Source organism: Mastacembelus armatus, chromosome 4 (genome assembly GCF_900324485.2).
Source record: "Mastacembelus armatus chromosome 4, fMasArm1.2, whole genome shotgun sequence".
Classification (NCBI taxonomy): Eukaryota; Metazoa; Chordata; class Actinopteri; order Synbranchiformes; family Mastacembelidae; genus Mastacembelus; species Mastacembelus armatus.
In genome coordinates this window covers 24,332,438-24,354,496 of record NC_046636.1, presented here as the reverse complement: position 1 = coordinate 24,354,496, position 22,059 = coordinate 24,332,438, and the positions used below count along the sequence as shown (strand labels likewise).

The window sequence follows — 22,059 nt, the reverse complement described above, 5'->3', positions numbered from 1 at the left end:
CCTTAACTTAGCTATCAGTTTTTTTCTTTTTTAGGCAGGAAACCATCTATCATCTATACCTGCATATCCCTATTTAGGGTCACAGGGATCTGTCAGAGCCTGTGCAAGGAAACCAGCAATTTAAAAAATGAAACTAAACACATGAACCATATAGAATTAATCTCAATGACAAAATAGAGGTAAAACTCTAAATATCCAACTAATGATAGGTATAAATTTTTTTACCTGCCTAGGTCTCATCTTACAGGGTTGGAAAATATTTAGATAACTTGTGCAATAGTAGGAAAAGTTACTGAGCTACTCATTCACCCGAGGCAATCATCACTGTGCCCCAAATATTCCCAGCTGCTTTATGATAAAAGTAATCCATCTGTGTGCAGCGAGAGCACAGTAAAACCTTGGCTTCAAAAGGAGGAAGCTTGATTTTGTATGTATCATTAGTTCCTACTGCTTTGCAACCATTTATCAATAAAACATGGTAAAAGGTAAAAAGAAATACATTCTTTTTCTATTTGATTCTTACAATATGTTTAAACACACCTGATGTTGCAATGAACACCTGGGAGACAGGTGTGGAGGAAAATGAAGTAATAGGCTGCAAAAGGAAAAGTTGCATTCTGTCAGTGCAAAGTTTTTTACAATGTCATGGATATGAATAAAACATTGTAAATCTATAACTAGTTACATACTGACAGTGTGTGTGAGCACAACACATTTCTTAGAATTTACTAAAGAAAATGTAATTTAAAAAAAGAGTAAAATAAGTGAAGTAATTCAGCTGGTAAGTACTACAGGGGATTGAATTTTGAGGTATTTGTACTATACTTGTGCATTACAACTTAATGGCACTTTATACTTCTTTGCCATTACACTGATGTGACAGCTGTACTCATTTGTTACTCTTCTTCTTTCTTTCCCCACCTCAACCAACTGCAGGAAACTGCTGCTTACATGCGACAGCGGCTCTCACTGCAGACTAATAGCGCATTCACGTACACACACCAGGCTCTTATCACTTCTGGATAAATGGTCAGAAACTGTGCTCTCATCTCTTTCATCCTTACACCATGGCCAAGGCTGCGCACTCGGAAGTGATATTACCTTAAACTCGCCAAACACTTACCTGCCGTGTAGGAGTGCTGCCCCCCGTCACGTAGTTGCGTCAAAAAGACGGGCAAAATGACTTCCGTCATTATATCACGTGACATCGCGGACTTTCTTGGTCACATGACTTTGGTAGCGTCCCTAGGTGATCGATGTCGTTATTTAGTTGTTAGGAAAACTACTGAGAAGGATGGTGTGTTATTCAGACAAGAAGTTAAGGAGTGTAAAGATGTCAACTATGGAATCTCTTTTCTGTCTATGTATACTTGTGTATGTAAATGTGGGTAAAAAAAGAAATTCCCTTCTTCTCACCCCTACAGGTAGTATGTGTGTGTCTTCCTCAGTCTCGGGTCCTCTACCAGAGGCCTGGGAGTTTGAGGGTTCTTCGCAGTATCTTAGCTGTTCCTAGCACTGCGCTCTTCTGGACTGAGATCTCTGATGTTGTTCCTGGGATCTGTTGGAGCCACTCTCCCAGTTTGGGGGTCACAGCCCCGAGGGTGCCGATTACCATGGGGACCACTGTTGCCTTCACCTTCCACATCTTTTCTAGCTCTTCTTTCAGCGCTTGTTATTTCTCAAGCTTCTCGTGTTCCTTCTTCCTGATGTTGCTGTCACTTGGGATCGCTACATCTATCACTGAGGCTTTCTTCTGCTGTTTGTCCACCACTACTATGTGCGGTTGGTTAGCCATCACCTGTTTGTCGGCCTGTATCTGGAAGTCCCACAGGATCTTAGCTCGGTCATTCTCCCTCACCTTTGGAGGTGTGTCCCATTTTGACCTTGGGACCTCCAGCCCATACTCGGCACAGATGTTCCATAACCACTTGGTTATGGCGTTCCATGTATGCTCTGCCTGCTAGCATCTTACAACCTGCTCTTATGTGCTGGACTGTGTTCTTCTTCTACAGCTTGATGTCATCCATGTACAGGAGGTGGCTGATGGTTGCTCCATTTCGGCATCCGCAGCCAGTCTCAGTGATCACCAGGCTAAGGGGGTTCAGGCCTATGCAGAACAGCAGCGGGGACAAATCTCCTTGGTAGATGCTGCACTTAATGGTGACGTGTGCAATCGACCTCTGAGGTTGTTTTCCACAGTCCCATTCAGTTCCTGATAAAGGTTCTTAGAGTCCTATTGACGTTGTATAGATCCATGCATGCCAGGATCCATGTGTGAGTTTATATATATACACTATATGTTGCCGGATGTGTAATTAGTTATACCTTATGGAGGCCTTAAGTCAGTCTTGGTTCGGGGTGCAGATGAGGTAACACTGTTCATGACTGATTGTTGCTGTAAGGAAGTTTGATTTATTGGGGGACTCTATTTTTGCCTTTTCTTTACCCTTCCCTGCATGCTATTGTACCATTTTGTAAATAGTATTTCTTTTCCTCACTTTGGGAAACAATAAATCACACCTTAAGAAAAATCTTTCCAAGTACGCCTCTATGTTCAAAGTTTTATGTCTAGGAATAAGAACCCCACAACAATTAGTAATAATTTTCTGATCATATAATTATTCCCTCCCATTTTTTTTTAAGTCTTGCTATGCAAGGTAATAGCTTATGTCCTTATTTTGAGTGTACAATTCAGAGAGGATTTTATACTGAATATATCTTGAACTTTAGGGACTGATGCTGCAAAATGATTACTTTAGGTTTTGATTCTTTACATAAATTTAAAGATTGGATCTCACCTTTTCACAATGTGAAAATGATCTTCCACTGATGTAAACCTACAGTAATAAGCAGCTTTAAGTCTTTTGTAAAAAATGTTTTCTCTTGCATAAATCAGTGTACTGTGGAGGTTTTATACATTTGAGAAATTCTTAATAGATAAAATCAACTGTCATTTACAGTACATAGTAGTCAGTGATGACAACTTGGAGGTCAATGTCTCAGTGGTTTATTAGAATAAGAAAGTTGACATAGAGCAAAGTCTCCATGCGGAGTGACAGGCAGAGCTCAGGACCATGTGTAGGATGGTGAACAATGGCTGGGGCGTGTTTGTGTCTGTTTGTGGGTGTCTTTAATGTATGTGTTTTCTGTGCAGTCATTGGAGGGTGCATGCACGTGTTGCTCTTTGCGTGACGACAGACAAGTTTCTTCGCGGACACAAGCACACACATTTGCATGTACTGTACAAATTCACACGTCGCTACTTCTGTACACACACCGAGGCTGTGTCGTCATGCAGCTACTGCACTTAAATTACATGTAAGCATCAAGTTTATGTACACATAACAGGGACCTGTGTCGTCATCTGATGACAGCTTGTCCTGAGGTCCCTGGGGCGACGGGGGCCAGCCTCTGGTGAGAGCTGCAGGATGGTGGAGTCCTTCACAGTAACAAGAGAATCCACTGTGCAGGAGGAAAGTCTCTTTTTGAATTTCAGTCTATGAGCTCATTTATTTCTCCTCTTCCTCTTTCTTTCAGATTTAGTATCCAAACAGGACACAACCTCAGTGATGCTCACAGTACTGCTTCATTGTCACTGTCAATAGTATAATAATAATGATAGTCATCAAGTTCATCAAGTTGTCGTAATCTGGCACACCAGAGAATTGAAACTGAAATCATATACAATAATATACCATATAATTTCAAACCAAATATCTACCACAGAAACAAACGATTGAAGAAACAAACATGACAAAACTCATCAGTGCTAAATACATCTACAACTTTACAAAAATGCAAATGCTGATTTTGTTTTCGCCTTGTTTTGTGCTTTTTCCTCTCATATGTTGGCTTTGAAGGGAGCGATTTCATGTCTCTCCTCCCCAGTGCGATGGTGGATTTAATACAAGTTAGCCTCCATATTTGGACTCTCTCTGGGGCACAGGCATAGACACTGTACGGTGGAGCACTGTAGGGCAAGATGGCAGTTATTGGCTGGGGGGCATCGCATCACTGGGCTACATGGCACAAACAACCCCAACACACAAAGGCAGGGTCTCTTCAGGCACAGACACAACCTGATAAATAAGAGCATAGACAGACTGGGTCACGAGGGATGGGTAGGAATTGTGTGTGTGGGTGTGTGAGAGTCGATACGTGCAGAGTAGAGATAAAGAAGAAGAAAGTGTATCTGTGCGTGTAGGAACAGAGGCAACATGTGCTGCATTTAACAAAAAAAAAACAAAAAAACTCCAAACACAATGATGTCAAAGCAAAGGAAAGCAATTTACTGCATGAGAGGCTGTGAAAATGTCTAAAACATTGTAACCCATTAAGGATTTGATGTGAAATAAAGCAGGATTTTGTAAATTACTTTTGATTTCTGTTTCTGTCGCTGACTCATTAAATTAACCAGCTAACCTTTAATAATGACAAACAGGCACAAAGCAAAGCCTGGGCAGAGATATGGCATGTGCGTGTGTGCGGAGAGATAGTGTGAGTCTGTTAACAATAAAAGGGGCTTGAAAGTAGACGAAGACAAAGTGCAGCTGCTGAAAGAGGAGGAACGGGAATGACATGAAGTATGTAAAGAAAAGGGAGGTTGATGGCTTTAATAAACATACTGGTTTCCATGAGGTTACAGCTGAATTCTTTAGCTGCCCTGTAATGCCATAATAAGGTAATCAAATTATGCAGTTAGTAAGATAACATCATGTACAATATCTTTCCTAGAACAAGTCAACATCGGCCTATTTCAAGCCTGAGCTCTATTTCTGATCTTAATTCAATTGCATCCCGAATTTGGTTACAGTGTTTGTGTGCATGCATGCATGCACGTGTGTGTGGCTGGTGGTTGGTGGAGGGATAAGGAGCTGGAGCTAAATGTGCACCTCCCTCTCAGGGCTGATGTGTCTGTAGTAATCTTCTCAGGGGCTCATCAGGCCATTAGAGGGCCAGGAATGTACTTTGCCTAATCAAGCATGTTTAGTCAAACACCGGAGGAGATGCAGAGCGAGGACACGGCTGGCTGAGTACACTGAGACAGCTGAGACGGAGAGGCCTCATTCACACACACACACGCACACACACACACGCACACACATACACACAAGACACACAGAACTCAGGGCACAATAGAGATGGAGACAGGGACTAAGATGAGGAGAGGCAGAGATGAGCGACCAGGCTGGTGGAAAGCTCCATATCCTCAATACTAATGACCTGTTTCAGGGTGGAATGCATAAAGACTACACTATACTAATGTGGTGAGGCGGTAATGCAGTAACCTCATGCTCGCCTGCCTGACCTCCTCCTCTGTCCTTGTTTTCATAAATCTTTCACTGGCTTGTCTCATGAACCACCTCCAACTCTTGGCTATGTATTTTTTAGGCCTGGGAGTGAAGCCTCAGTGGCAAATATGATATGCTGGTAACAAAGTGTTAGATTTCCAGTCTACTTTGTCAGGTCCTGATTTACAATCAATTTAAATGTACGCAATTTCTTTTAGGGAAAGTTCTTGCAGCACTGTTTGTGCTTAGACATCATTTAACACTTTGGCTTCTTTGTTGAAAAGAATTTCAAAATAAAGCATCTTCAGTATTTAAACATTTTAAAAGACAGTATTGTTGTTTTTTATTAGACATGCATTAATAGATTTTTAAATCCATTTGAGGACAATGAAAAACAAGTTTGCAACATATTACAGTATTTAAGGTGAATGACCTGTTCTACAGCCTATTTACACATCAACTAGATATAGAGAAATAACATTTATTTGCAGACATGTTGATGTCCAATATCCAATCTCTGTTAGTTGTAGTCTCCACCAACACTCTAGGTAAATACTGCATTTGGCACTTTATGCCTTAAATGCTGTTCTAGGCTACCCGTAGCTGCATGCCAAAAAACCAAATTAGTGAGCTACAAGATATTGCAATGCAACACAGACCAGCTTAAAAACTGAAAAACATATATACTTTATGTTCAACATAGTGTACTTTTTAATTACAGTCTCTAAAACTGAAAGACATCATATCGGCACTTGTATCAAAATGTTCAAACAATACCAGCCCTATATTTTGCAGATAACAGATATTTTATTTTAAGTCATATCTATTATCTGACCCCAAATTCTCTCCACCGAAGCACATCCCAGCTTTTTATTTGCACGTCTTTGTGTAGTGTATAATGGTTTAAATATATTGTATAGCATCTGCTGCTCCCACGCAGAGCTTTGACACTTTGAGCATGGATTTGTGAATGTCAAGCAAAGGGTTTTCTCTCAATAGACAAAAGCACAGGGTTGGAAAAAAGAAGGGTGAGAATGAAAGTAAAACTGATCAAAGCTGTTTTTTTTGCACTCAATATGAGTAACGCATTCATGGATACAAGCCCTAAGAGACTCTCAAACACACAAGCTGACAAACAGGCACACCGCCTCTACCACACCATGACCCAGATGAACTAAAGCTATCTCTGGATCTACATCTGAATCAAGAACGAATGAGAAGACAGGAAAACAGAAAACATCAAAAGATCAGACAACTGAGTGAAAGAGTAACTCCACACCCAAGTCTACTCATGCCCGTCTGTTTTTTCTTTATCCTGCTTTTGTTGAGAAACACACTGAGATACAGAAAGGGATTAAGTCACAAGGGATGGTCATTGTGACAGTAGTGCCCCAACCCTGGCCTCAGCCCCAGCTTCAGCTCTCAGTTCCTCTATATCTTGGCAAGTGGGTGAAGCACAAGAGATGCCCGGGCCTGGCTGGTACATCTCACATGATGGATGGAACTGCTGTCCTCCTCATTGATATTCTGTTACGCTGCAGTACTGGGCTAGATCTCTGACTCTTAACGGCTATTTGTTGCTGCAGTCTCCTCCTGCTTCTGGGGCACAAAGAAGCTCAGTGTCAGGCAGAAGAGGCTGAATGGAGCTCCCAAGCGGCCGGGCCTCACAGCCTGAGTCAGACAGCCCACAGCTCACATTCCCTCCTTCAAATGGGCTGCGGAGCTCAGGGAGGCCTCAGGTCAGGTCAGACAGACCCCGGCATACTGGGGAGGGAAGAATGGAGGGGAGATATTGTTCCTTTTCCCAGCGCTCTGCTCTTTCTGGTTCCTCTAAATGTCAGTTTGTTTTACTGAGAAAACGGTGATTAGAAAAATATCAAATTAAATTTTCTTTCATTTCCTTTATATGTCTCTTATTATTGCTCTCTTTCACATCATCATGACTCTGTCCAGGCTGCTTCTGGGATACTGGGAATTCCAAAAATTACACTGGGAGTCTCAGTCCTTCACTAGTACCTGGTCAACGTCCCGAACCTCTGACTGGTAACACACAAAGCTTCACAGAGACACATAATACAATCTATTAGTCTCTCTGATTGTTTATAGAAAAAAGGGAAAATAATGTTATCACCAACTTCATTATATAGTTATAGTTCACAGTTAAGATAGGACACTGGTTGGGGTTGTTGTGCCCACACACACTCACACAATCACATACACACACTGCATGGTTCATTGAGAGTTACTGCCCTCTGGCATGGCTACAACAGTTTTAGTCTCATTTGAAATCCAAAGCAAAGCACTTTGTTTTTTGCTGAAAAAAAAAAAACAGAAACCAATTTTTTCACTCAAAGAAGATCCATGGTGTCAAAATGCTGAACAAAATGATAGAGGGAGACCTTTCACATTTGGTGCTGCAAGGGAAATAGTACTTTTTAAAATCTCCACACCGTCCTATGGAGAAGATGCCCCTTCCTTTGCACTCCTCTCTGAGACGTACCGTTTGTCTTGTGGTGTCAAAGTCACGCTCTGTGGCTCGTACCACTAACAGAGCAGAGGGTTGCTCCTCAGATTAAGACCAGAGGAGCAGAAACATGAGGCAAGTGTTCTCCTCTTTTTTAACTCTGCTTCTTTTCTCTGTGTCTCTCTCTGCAGTCAGCTGAATGACATCAGAACATTGAATGACAGTGAGAGAGGACAGACAGGGTATGTTGCACTGGGACAGTGAGTCTGAGGGGCTGATTTATTCCAGTTTTCTGTTGGAGGGAATGGGTGTTTAGAGAGAGCTTGGTGTCAGGGTTCGTGTACCTCACCTCACTGACCACTGGGGGCACGCTCTCCCATGGTCTTTCCTAGAAGATGGCTGAAGTCAGCCAGTTCTCCCAGCCCCCGGGGCCCATGCATGTCTGGCCTGATGAGGCCCTGGCGTTGAGAGTGATAGGGTGCTCCATTGTTGCTGTTGTAGTTGAGTGCCTCATGACTCCAGCGAGGTTCCCCATAGTCCATGTGGGGAGTTGGAGCGGAAACCACCCTCCGTCGGTCGGGGGAGTCCTGTGGTGTGGCGGGGTAGATGTATTCTCCCGCTGAGTTCCTCAAGGTGCCAGTGGGACGGCTGCCACCGTGCTCTCCTCTCTGGGTGGCTAGGATCAGGTAGCGCTGGCGCTCAGTGTGTGGCGGCAGCACGACTTCCCCCGGGTCCTCTATCCGGACCATCCCTCCACCACCTCCTCCACCTCCCTGCAGAAACTTAGAGCTCAGGTAGATGACAGAGTTGTTGGGGCATGCAGTCCCCACAGCTGTGAGGAATGTCTGGCTCTGGTCCCAGTCGGTGTCTGGGAGACGCATGGGTCGTTTCTGCTGCAGTGGGGTCTGCTCTGGGGTAGGCAGCAATCCTGGGTCCATCTCTCCTTTAGGCCAGCCGTTGGGTGTGACAAAGGGGTTATCTGCCTGTGAACGCCGCCTCTCACCACCACTGGTCCTTGTTACACTCATTACAGACCCGCTGCGGCCCTGCCCCAGCATGCTCTGCTCTTTGTCACTTTTGCGGCGGGCGCCACTTGCTCCAGAGCCACGGGAGTGGCGGTGGCGGTGACTCATGATCCAGCAGACGGTGAGCCCAGAGAGGACGGCTCCTGTTGCGAAGGCTGAAACAGCAGACACCACCAGCAGGTTTACAGACACCAGGCCATCAGGCTCCTCGATAAAACTCTCTTGGAGCAGCATTCCTACAGGAAGCAGGAGATAAAACCACACACAAAAAGAAGTCCATCAGTCAACTGGAGGAACCAGCTCAAAAACCTCTGTGCTTCCTCTGTTAAACATGTGGGAGTTAACAAACGGCGAGACAAAATGGCCTTTTTTCTCTCACCACTATGTGGGTGGTAATGGTCGTATGCTTTCCAGCCAAGGTAGCGCTTGCTAATTGCCTTCATTACGTAAAGTGGATGGTGATTTTAATAGCTGTAATAACTGTCTTCCTGATTGAGAATAGCTTTCAACCCCAACATGTTTCACAACATTAGCTTTATGGGAGAGATGTCAAGTCTGACATTAATAGTATGTTTTCATACCATAAAAAATATTTTATACTTCCCATATATATTTATGCTTTATATACTACATAAGTTTCAGTTGAGCTGAGATAAAACTCTCTTCAAAAGTGGCATACAGCTGCCTTCATTTTATTCAGTGTCTGATGTACAGATAAGGAATAACACTCAGTGTGCATCAGCACCTGCTTCTAATGTTGTGAATTAAAAAAAAGCTTGTTTTTGTTTTTGCTCAAAGTCACTGAGATTTTTTTTCTTGTTGGATTTAGATGCCAAAGTCTGTGCAAGGATGAACATAAGGCACTGTGTTTATGGTTTACATGGTGCCATATCAGGAGACAAGACTATGGATTTCTTTTGTATAAGAACAGAAGATGAAGTCCCTTGGAGAGAACTGTTGATATATTATTGAAGATATGAATACAGCTAGACCACAGCATGGGCTGTCATGGATCAATTAGAAAAATGCCAGAAGAAAAGTTGTTCTTTGCTTGCGTGGGCTCTTGAGACCAACACCAACGAATACAGTGAAATTGTGCCAAAAGCAGATTGGAGAAAAGCAGGAAGGCGAGCTTGATACAAAGAGAGAGAGAGAGAGACAAAGAGGTTGCCTAAAGTGAACTTGAACATTTGAGGCCTTAGACAAACATCGTAATAGTTGTTAAATTACAATACCAATAGAAGCAGAGGGAGGAATGCCTCCACAAGGACAGTGAAATAAATCCTTTCTCACAGAAAATAAATGGATGTCATTAATAGACACTGAGAGCTACTTACTCACAGGACAGAAAAGGAGCAAGACGAAGAATGAGAAAGAGTGAACATACTGAGAACTGACTTAGGCATTTTTAAACAAACATACTTGTAGGGTGACAAATTCATTTTTAATTGGGACAAGTGGAGGTGGTTGTGGTGCAAATATTTCAGTATGAGACAGCCTAGTGGTTAATTAATGTGGGCTGTGGTGTTGCATAATAAAGTGTTATTATCCACATTGACTGTAAGCTGTGGAATGGCATCTCAAACCCTGTACGATGCTGCCGAACCACTGTGCTGTGCATCAGTTCTTTCAGTACAGTTCATCCAAAAATGCAGCTGTTTCCACTCATACCCACAGTACAAGCCATCAATCTATCTAGATTCTGAGGTTTATGCATATCTGATTTAGGAACAGGATAGAGCTCGGAGCTGGTTCATGTTTGTTGTGCACATTTAACATCAACATTTTTAAAAAGCCCTACAGTATCACCTCTTTTCAAATACAATCACACAGTTAGCAAAGAAAAAACACAAACAGCTCTTTCTGTCTGTGTCTTGGGAAAAATGTTCCACAAAAGAAAACAAGAATCTGTCATCTGATAAAGATACTAGTGATTGTGCTTAATCATAGTGGTGCTTTGTGTTACATGCTGACATCAGCAGGTACAGTACAGTACAGTATTATTTAGCAGATTTTTAGTTTAGCATTGGCACGCTAAGATACACTAGTTAGCACATAACACCGAGTGCAAATGAGGCTCATGGGAATTTCATTTGTTTTGCAAATATCCTGTCGGACTTGGACTAAAACCTGGACAAATGTCAAGATGAAAAGTGAACTGACTCTTATAATGATTTAATTTCATCCTGACCGTGACATCTATGAGTTTAGCAAAATTCCTGGCAATCCTACTAAAAGTTGTTGAGACGTCTCCCTAAATCCCACAATGGTGGTTCTTGAGGAAAAACCATTTGTTCACCAAAGTCATCCTCTGGGAAGCAGCAGTGGTCTGGCATTGCCATCACTGGTGTCATCTTGCCTACATGGCTAAAAATATAGATTTTGTCATACTGATTGAAAATATCTGTTCAAAAATATTGAAGTTGAAATGGGAGAGAAACCTTTTGGTGTTTTCACTTTCTTTATTCAAACAGCTGGGTCATTGCTGGGTTAGAAGGCTTCAGCAGTGGCCTTGCAGGATAATTGTCCTCTGCAGTGTGAAGGGAACAAATGACTAGATATTATGATATTAAACCATTCATCTGTCCCTTACATTTCCATCTTATACTGCGGACAGTAGAACCTTGACACTACCTATGTGAGTCCATACTCTCAACAAGTTCGCAATTTCCATTGATTGAACCTTAGAGTTAATCAACCAGCCCCTTTGGTCAATCAATGCCCTTTTCAGCACTAATTAGTCCTTTATCACCAATCCAATAATCCACACTGATGCATGTGGACACAGGACTTAGTTACAACCTGCTAATTATGTGACAGACAGTTCAGTTCAGTTCAGTTTCAGACAAATACTCCTGAATAACCAGACCTCACATTTTGTCAGTGGGATTGCATGTGTTCTTAAAGTACAGAACATTATTTGTATTTGTTTTTTTTTCATTTTGTTCATTTCTGTGAACAATCTCATCTGCCTTTGTTCTTCTATCAGCTTACCCCTGCTCCTGAATATTAATCTCAGAGTAACAGGCCACATTCCTGTCATATATTTTAATCTGAGCTGGGACTGTTCAGAAAAAAATCTCGTTTAACATTCTCTAGTCAGTCATTGTGTGGGACTCGGGTTATCCGTTTTAAAGTGTTTAATTAACCATGAGATGGGGTTTACTTAAGAGGTTAGTTTTCAGTCAGTAGAAAGTAAAAACCTGATTATTCAATGTGTCCAAACTGCTCCAAACACAGATGACAGCTCACAACTCAGATCTCACTGCATATCTTTCCTCTCTCCATTCCTTAGCTTGTGGTTACAGAGGCCAAGCAGCACAGACATCCTTTTAGTCTGTGTGCATTCATCTAAGCACCCATGCACTTGTACTGAATTTGACATTTGTTCACTGAAAGTTTTTTCCTTCAACACATTGTTGCCATTGTTGCAGCAGCAGGCTACTCATAGGACTGTGTATTTATTTTCAATAAATACGCCAAGAATATTCAGTTTGGAACGACTGCCAGCTTTAATTTCGTTACTGCTTCTCTCCTCAGTAAATGTGTGTCCTTCAGGGCTTCAGAAGTGAGACAAAGAAAAGCATTTAGACGTTACTGTATCAGCATATTTATATACAGTGTCCACACACACTGAGGGAGTATGAAAAGTCAAGTAGTGGATTGACACATGGCCGGATTTTGTTTTGTTTTTCCATTTCATGAAACCAGAGCTTGATTTCCTTGTAAACAGAAATGAAGCAGTGCAGCAGAGACATTCAGAATGAGGCTGCAACATAATGGAGAAAAACCCACAAATCTCCCCTCCCTCATACACATTACATCTGGAGTTGTTCTTGCTGCACTCAGCTGCAGAGGTTGTAGATATTTCTCTAACATTTACATCAATTGTGGTCCAGGGTTGCTGTGTGGCACTTCAGATTAAAATCTGCACAATGCAATAACACTGCTGTCATCTTCATGTATGAGGAGAGGTCTTGACAAGTGTGTGTTGTGCAGTAATACTCTATGCTTTTTTGTGTGTGTATTAGTATTTGAGTGTATTAGGGCATGTGCGTATAGATGTGTTAGCTTCCTCAACTGCCTGTCTGACATGGCTACGCAGGTATTTTAATTATTTCATCAATTTCTCTCTTGGTTGCACAATATGTAGACAAAAGCTTTAGCTGTTGGCAATAGGCTGAAAAAGCTGGTGGATGGACAGAAATTTTGGTAGTGTGTGAGTGTTTGTGTGTGACAGCAGGCAGGGGTCTCTGTGACAGTAGCACACTCTCTTCTCCCTTCTATTCCTTCTCTCCCTCTTCCAATCCTGCTCACTTATTAAAGCTTAATAGAAGCCAACGGGCCTGCCTGTCAGCCTGACGCACACTGAGCCGCTTGTCTTGAGGCTTCCAGCTCCAATTACAGCGGAACAATGAGAGGAGAAGAGAGGTGAGGAAAGGAGCGGAGAGAGGAGACAGAGTTTAGGTTGAGGAAAAGAAAGGAAATGGGAGGAGGACGTGAGACAAAAGAAACGAGCTGAAACAAAAGAGATAAGAAGTTGAGAGGAGGAGATGACTGAGGAAAAAAAGAGAAGGGAGAGGAGGGCATAAGTGAACATTAAAGGGAGGAAGAGGAGAGTGAAAAGGATAGACAAGGGAAGTTTGGAGGAGAGAAGAGATTTAATTTATATGACACCAGCTGGACCAGCTCCAGATATTTGTGCATATATACATTCACACCAGGTAACTGTCCAGTTCAAAGAACAAAGGAGCTCACACATATTTACAGTTTCCTGCTGGTATTTAATATTGTTTGCCTCTAACCCTCAAGCATCTTCTCCTTCATACCCTGTACCAACTTCCCTTCCTCCAGTCATCTTTTTAGCAGTTAATCCTCTCTCTGTATCTTTTCTCTTTTACTCACCACTCCTTTGATCACCAGGGGTGGCACTATGGCAGAAATCATGACTTAAAAAAATTCATAAGTAAAGAAACTTTTACTCCCACATTCTTATATGAAGGTTTTTCCGACATGATCAAATTTAATATTAGAGCGACAAGGTAATGTTTCCGTTACTCTGCAAACGCGACGGCTGTGGTCGTGGTAATTGCCTCGTAAGTTTTCCCTCATGTCTTCCACTCCCTCCATTCCCTCGGTGAGCAAGAGAAATTAATGAAAAGCCCTGCTAGCTCAATGCCAGTTGTTAAACATTTCCCTTGATTAGAGCACTGGCAGACGGCGCTGCCTATCTGCTCGACTCATGCGAACAGTTTGGCAGCGCTTTCGACAATGGCCTTGTGAACATGTGTGTGTGAGATAAAGACAGAAAGTCAGATGAAGCGAGCAAGATAATTTTTACCCCATCACCAGTGAAATCTTGATTTGACACATGCATCCAAAAGATAATCCCAGTTTATTACAACATGGATCTAATTGTCATAGCTTTGCCCATTATTTCTGTTATGAAGGTCCTGTACTCATCAACTTAATCATTAAAATCTAGCAGCTGGTGAACTATCAGAAGGTATTACCTCCACAAGCCTGTTAAAAGATTTGAAAAAACACAACGTGAAGGGAACATTGTTTTGTAGTTTCACTGTTAGTGTGCCATGATGAAATATATTTAATGCTTTTTTATGAAGGGTCATAAGTCAAAAAACGCTGGAAACCAATTATCTAAACCAAACTATGACAAGAATGACTACCAAAGTAAAACTAATTGCTAAGTGGATGTTTGAAAAAAACATAATTTCACTGTTTACTTTTGTTTTCCCTTTCAAACCGTGTTGGCTAACCTGGAGCTTTGTTTTAAACTTGTATTACTGCCTGACATCTTGTGTTTACTCTTTTTGGACTTTATAGCAATGTTGACACGGTGAGGATGGTGACAGCAGCTGAGCAAGCTGCTCTGACACAACAGTATTTTTTTACACATGTCATACATGAAGTGATAGAAACTATAATTAAACAGTAATTAAACCAAAAACAGCAGTTTTCCTCAGCTTTAGTGAGGAAACTGAATCAGTGTCTTAGAGATTTACAGTTGATGCAACTGCCTTCAACAGGCAGCACAATGTCCTGATATCTTTCTAAAAAGGCCCATAAGGTTCACTGGCTTCAACAGCTGTGACCATTGTGCTTTCTTGCACCAGAAATAATGGTATTGCACAAAATAATCAAGCAGCACACAAGCAGTCCACTTCTCATTACTGATAGAAAGCTTACCAAAATAATACCCAGTTTGTGATTAACTGCAATTATCCTTTTAAAAAATGATCACCAGAACCATCAAGTGGTATCAAGAAGCCTGTTTTACCTCCTTGGTTTCTACTACCTCTGATTACTGTCTGGAGGTGTTCACAATTTTAGATGTTAACAAATTCACTTTGCAACCAAACTACCTACAGTTCGATAAGTTCCTTAATCAAAAGCCAGGCAGGGGAACTTTTATGCAGTTTGAGAGCTAGAATACGTGTATTAGAAACATAGCACATCAAAACAGAACAAAGAGACTTCCCAGCATCCCTGTGGACCTGTCGATGCCATGAGCACACACTTCTGAGCTTGATAGGTTACGACTGTGTCAGCGTACAGCCACTGATCTGAGGGGCTTTCATCTCCTGAAGCCACCATTTCTCTGCATGTTAATGTGTTTGTGCACGCAGTGACGACAGGGATGCACATGGCAAAGCATGTGCAGTGTAGGGTGGATAAGTGTGTATAGATGTATGAATATGTGTGTGCGTTAATAAGTGACAGTGTGAACTGCCTGCACCCATGGCTCAGTGATTTTGCTCATTATCCTCTGCTGAAAGTCTGCAGGCGCTGTTTTGTTTCTTGTTTTTAGCACAGCCTCCTCCTTTTCAATATCCTGCTTTTTTTTTTACCATCCCCATTAATTTTCTTTCAGAAGATACACTATATATGTCACCATTGCATCTCTCTCTCTCTTTCACACACAAACACACAGTGCACCTCATGTTGTAAGCCGTGAAGCTAACACCAGTGTGTGTGCAAGGATACCAAGAACCCAAGACAGAATTAAAGCGCTTTAAAAAGAAGCACACTGCAGAGCTCCTTACTCGGACAAAACCTTGCTTGCTCGTAAACCTTGTTTACTCTCGGGATGATTGTAAAACCGTTCACAGTCCTTCCCTGAAAGCATTTTCAGAGCACAGCTGAAGAAAGCTTCTGGAAAGTTCTGCATGAAAAATAAAAAAAGATTATGTAAAAAAAATTATAGAACAAAACAAACCCTCAACCTCAACTCTTGAGAGTCAGTCAGACGTGCTTGTCTTACACCAGAATGATCAATATGTTAAAACATTTATGGACACTAGCCATGTGTTTGCAATTAAAATACCATAAAATCTCCAAAAAATAGATTCAGGTCCTCAGCTGGGTCTGTTAGTGAGGGCAGATCAGGCTTTTGCTTGGCTCCGAGTCAAGGTTTGCAATGATGACTGCATAATTACATACCTGCTTATGCATTCCTCTTTTTCACCTCTCACTCTCTCCCTCCAGCTACCCAGTGTATCTTAAATTTTAAACGCTGCTCTTTTTCCTAATTTTGGTTTAGGCCTACGTGCTCATAGGAAAGTCTGTGCTTGGGGTAAACAGGGTAAATCTAGATTTGCTTTTGAGAATTACTGTGTGTTAAAATCATCAGCGTGGGGCTGCTGTGTAACAAAGAGTACTTTTTTCTGTTTTTTGCTTCCCATAAACATTTTCTCACAGGTTTTGCACAAGTGGTGCTGTCAAGAACTGAATTTGTAGATTCAATTATATCAGGAGGCCTAGTTTTCCCATTCAGGTCAACCTTCAGTGAAATGTAGCTTTACAAGGGTGAGTCTGTTAGTAGTTTCAGCCATATCCAATCAAAAGAAAGTAACTGGACTGTGGTAGACAGGGTGGTGAAATAAAGTGCTCCAGAAAGAGCTTTGTGTACAGGAGAGAGCATGTGTACATATGTACATGTGTTGGTTTCTCTGTAGGATGCAGTTTCTATTCTTTTCCTCTATATTCTCTGACTTGTGGAGTATGGCGTTAGCTGTGCTTTCATTTGGTAATTGATTTTCTCATTTTAGCTGCAAAGCCAAAAGCAGGCTGTGGAGAGCAATAATAAATATTCACAAACATGTCATAGGCAATAAATTGGAGCGCAGGTCTGCATAGCATTAGTCTAACGATCTGTCCAGAGGGTTCATATCTCTCACTCCCAAATCATGAACCAGGCAATTTCAACTTAATCTTTCTCACGCGCTACATCCATATATCACATCAGAGCTATGTATGGTGCTATACGATACGCCCACCAGCTGAAAGCATGCCAGTTTGTTTTTATGTTAACACCTCTGGCGCTGAAGTGTTGGACTTGTTCCTGATACAAATTTCCGAAGGTTTAACAAAATAATTAAACCATCAGGCTTCGTGTCGGGGCTCCGCGCCATCTGGGTGGCTGATTGAAGCTGCTCTTGCCCCATTCGTTCAGGCTCCAGCCTGTTCTGTTAATTTACAGGCCACCTTTAATAAAATGTCTCGAGTGTGATATGGGCCAAGGCATTACAGGTGCATGCATCATTAGGACACATCCTGAGCCAAACGATCACGTAGAATCACAATGTCTGTCAGATGACCAAGACTAAAGAGAGTTTAAGGTGATCAATACTGAGGTGCTGCCACAAACAGGAATGAAGGAAAAGAGATAGGAAGAAGAGAGAGAGAGAGAGAGAGAGAGAGAGAGAGAGAGAGAGAGAGAGAGAGCTAGAGATGAAGGAAAAAGAAAGAGGCTGAGAGAGAGTGAAATACAGAGAAAGAGAGAGAAAGAGTGGATAAAACACACTTGTGTTATCGATGTGTTGCAAAAAGGAGGAAAAGTGCTGTGTGATGCAGGGAGTTAGGAGAACACAAGATGGTCGATTTCTGTCTGAATGACAGCCACACTAACAATCCCCAGTGGAGTGAGTGGAGAGCAGCTACAGTGTTTAGGACATCACACCGCAGGACTCTCTGTTGAGACATTACACAGCACCTTTAGGTCCTGGCTGCACGTTACTGGACAACATTTACCCAGTAACAGCCGCACACCTGCCCAAGGCTTCAGCCGTGTACGTAAGTGTGTGTGTGTGTGTGTGTGTGTGTGTGTGTGTGTGTGTGTGTGTGTGCGTGTGTGTGTGTGTTTTTAAGTTCAGGCAAATTCCCTATTGTGCCTGTGTCTAGTGGTTAATTTTCTAGACAGTGAAAAGAGCCAGTGACTTTAGTAGCTGATGAGGATATTCAAGTGTTCAAGTGCTATAGGTCCCTTCACATAATATTTAATATGGTGATTCTGCTTTTTTCCCCTAATGTTTAAACACACACACACACACACACACACACACACACACACACACACACACACCTACACTGGTCTTTGCAATACTCACACATTCAGGACATAGCCCACCAAAAACTGCACATTCAGAAATTTCACTTAATATGCAAGGGTGCATGCTTAAGAAGAAGAAAATCTGTATTAAGAGCTCATTTTTACATTCTCCTGCTGACGAGGGAAAGTGTCTGTATTCACCTTAAATCTTTTTTCAAACGTGTTCTGTATGTATGAGATTTTGTGAAATCACAACCAGTCAGGGTCCAAAACTCTTCTTATACAAATGAGATGTGGGAATCTGAAGCCTTCAACACATGAGAGCGGATCTTTCAGTGAAGCAGGGGACATCTTATATCAAGTTAAACTAGACAAATATATTAGCATATTCATAGATTCCAGATGTTTAAATGTGAAGACGGATTTAACTTGAGGTATTTTTAACTAGGCGGATCAACATTTTTGTGGAAACATTGTAACTCAAAGCTGAGTATTTTTAGCTTTATCAAAACACCAGAAAAGAACCCCAGAAAAAAAAACCACAACTTTAGGAATTATTTTATTAAATTATTTTTAGTTTACCACTGAGCTAATCTTCTTCATCAAAACTGTGTGGTCTGATCTGATTTTTCCACCCTAACCCAGCGAGGAAAGCATGGCGCAAGAGCAAGAGCCACAAAACCAGAAATCTCCCATGTGAAATAATCACAACTCTTTTGAACTTTGGTGGAAATTTTGAGCTCATGTAACAGTCCAACATCCAGTCTTCAACTTCTATGCAACTTGCTTGATATATTTAATCCGTTCAACTGAACTTAATATCTATGATTTAAGAAGTTTAGGTTTGAGTTAATACACGCTTATTAAAACCATATGTATTTTCTTTATTCAAAAACGTTATCATTTTGTTAGTTACTCAGAGGCAGCTCGTTTGCATTTGCCTCTCACTGTCTATAGTTTCTCTTCAGTTTCTATTACCTGAGGCATTTTCTGAGCCCTCAAAGTTACAGCAAGACACCATTTTATTGTAAATGGCTTGAATCAGGTGCCTCTTGCAGAATGGAGCAGCTTTTAGATGATGAGACTATGTAACAACTAAGTTAGAATAACAGTAGGTCTTATGTTTATAGGCCTCACCAGCGAAAAACCTGCTTTAACCAGTCTCTAAAAGATGGCAACCCTGTTCACACAGACAAACACATCTATCAGCGAGGACCTGTGGTCAGAACACCCCCCCCCCCCATGTTTTTCAAGGCTTTCTCTGTGTGGAAGGAGATGTGAGGAGCAGAGGGAAGACTCAGAGGAAGATGAAAGAGCTGAACTCCTTCAGGAGTCCTCGCACCTCGCCAAGCTTTCCAGAGGCTGAGGCAGCTACGAGGCAGCTATTCTTATCTTCTCAGAGCTTGCTAAAAAAATCCTCATCTCTACGCTGTGAAAACTGCATAGGCGCTATACACTATTTCGTTTCCTTTTTTCCTCTGCTACGCATCAGTTGTTATAAGACTCATAGGTCCTCATATTTCATCAGCCAAGCCCTGGTATTCACTGAGGGGATCAGCTCTGTTCTTCAAGCCTCTCAGAAACTCCTCTGGGTGGGAGAGATGTGTGAGCGTATTCTGGCGTCTGGGGATGCACAGCTACACATCACACTTCCTCTAGCTCTACTTGTCTATTCTCTGTCTGCTTTCCTTTCTGTCTCTGTGCCCTTGGTGTCTGACTAGCAGGAGTGACAGAAGAAGGAGTTAGGAGAGGAGGAAGGATGACTGTGGCGGCAAGGTTACAGAGCCCTCTGTCTGTCTGAAAGAACTGAGTGCATCAAACAAAAAATGAACTACTGTGGCTAAAGCCCCTATTCCCTCTTTCAGTCTCATTTCCTGCCTGTCTTTGTCTCTCTGTTGGGGTTCAGGCTACAAGGCAATAGATTTATCATCTGCAGACCCAGTGTTTTAACTATCCGCCATGTACATACAAAGGACTGTGTCTGCTTTATGGATTCTCCCTTTCAAGCCTTAACCCAGGTCGATTTCCAAACCTCAGCAATTAGAATGAAATTAGATGAGACCATGGCTGTAAATTTGGCAACAAATTTTCTTTCCTGCACAGAGATCCTCACAGTATCACAACCACCAGAGAGAAAGAGCGAGCCACTCATGGCTCTGTGGTGACTGCCATTCACTCTAACATGATACCACAACAAGGGATCTTCACTTCACTGATGTTTCAGTGGACCTCAATTACTGAGTGATTGCATCCCGCTGTTTCACCAGTCAAAACACTGCCTTTTCTTCAGGAAATATTTTCACAGCACCATAATTGCTTCCATCTGTAGCTACACTGTGGCAACACTAGCTATGTCATTATGGCTGAGTGAGTTCACAGTAAAACGGGTGGCGAATGTGTATGCGAGAGAGTGTGAAATTCTGTGTGTTTCGTTGAGGGTTTGGATATGTGCACTCATCGGGAAGCCTGCTCTGCTTTTATCAGCAGACTGGAAATGGAGATTTGAGAAAAGTATTGAGCTGGAACAATGAAGGAATGTGATAAGGCAGGACGTCTCTGCAGCAACAGCACCACGCACATGCCTGCATGCCGCCTCCAACTCGTGTTTGATGGCTGGTTTAACAGAGTTGACTTTAGCTGATGAGCTGTCTGAGCAAACACAATTTGACTTGTTCACCCCAAAGGCCTGCAAACAGCAAAATAAAACGAGGGAATGTTTAGCTCGTTGCTGCTGAGAGACAGGCGTCTGGTGTTTCTGAGGCTGTTGTAGGGATCCAACTAAATGATTTGGATGTATCTTTTTTCTTTACAATTAACAGACCCTCATGGAAAATTAAAAGAGAGAGGTTGGAAGTTTGACAGACTATTTATGCTGTAACTGATCTGCCTGTCAAGCAAGGGTCATGACCTGGAAAAAGTAAAGGCAGCCAATCGACACATCGTGATAACCTGCTGTAAGTGGATCTGACATCCTCTAGTGCCTGTCGACGCCCGGCCCAAATCTTAAGTCATCATGCTGTTTACAGAAATGGTTTGTGTTACCTGTTCCCACACACGTGCACGCACACACACACACACACACAAACTCAGCGATTCAGAGTTGGTTAGGTGATTTGTGTCAGCAGTGTGTTCTGCTCAAACATCATTAAAACTAAATCCAGCACAAATCCAGCTGCAGTTTGTCATGCTGGCTGAGTTGTCCACTGTGCAGAGACTACTAATTCAGGGGGCACACAGCTGCTTGTACACAGACATTAATGGCTCTATTTTCCTACAGGCTGAATTAAAAGTTCAAACTCTGGCCACAAATAGGTGTGTCCAACTAATTGTTGTAATTTTAGAAACAACAGAGCACAAACTGAAAAAGTGGCCAAAGCAAAAGTGAATACTTTATTAATAAGAGGAATACAATATTAGCACCTGGAGTCTGAGCAGGTTTCACTAATCATGTTGGGTCTGACAGTTTAGGAAACATATTGGTCAGAACCCAACTCATGTCCATACCAGCCAAATATGTTTATTTGCACTGCAAATAGGATTCAAAGGACAGGTGATTTTCCAATGCTGGCACTGTGTTACCTTTTTATTGGTATTGTTAATTATTGCCCTGGATTTAAAAAATAAATTTTGGCTGCTAGTTCATTATTCTGCATAACCAAAGCCTGGTATGGCTCATTCCTCTGTGACACACAGCTCTATTCTTTTCCCAACTCTATTTAAAAACATATGAAAGAGTCAGTGTTGCATAATTGATGGATATACCCACACTGTTTCACCTGAGTGCAAATGTAGTTATTACATCACGTTGCTGTAATTGCGTACTGACAGTAGATGGACCAAGCATTCTGCTGCTGTATGATAGCTACATGAGTTTACTCAGAAAACAGGGAAGTAGCGTAGGCAGAACATCCTAAAAGAAATTCAAAATAC

The 22,059-nt window shown here is 42.0% G+C and overlaps 1 protein-coding gene across 2 annotated transcripts in view; it reads right to left on the bottom strand.

The window, feature by feature from the left end:
- Positions 1-2,991: 2,991 nt before the first annotated feature.
- sema6bb (sema domain, transmembrane domain (TM), and cytoplasmic domain, (semaphorin) 6Bb) overlaps positions 2,992-22,059 on the bottom strand; it is a 114,102-nt gene continuing 95,034 nt past the window's right edge. For both annotated transcript variants that reach the window (XM_026304967.2, XM_026304968.2), the window contains one exon: positions 2,992-9,016. In XM_026304967.2, the coding sequence (XP_026160752.1) occupies positions 8,106-9,016 (911 nt within the window). In that variant the 3' untranslated portion in view covers positions 2,992-8,105. The remainder of the gene's footprint in view (positions 9,017-22,059) is intronic.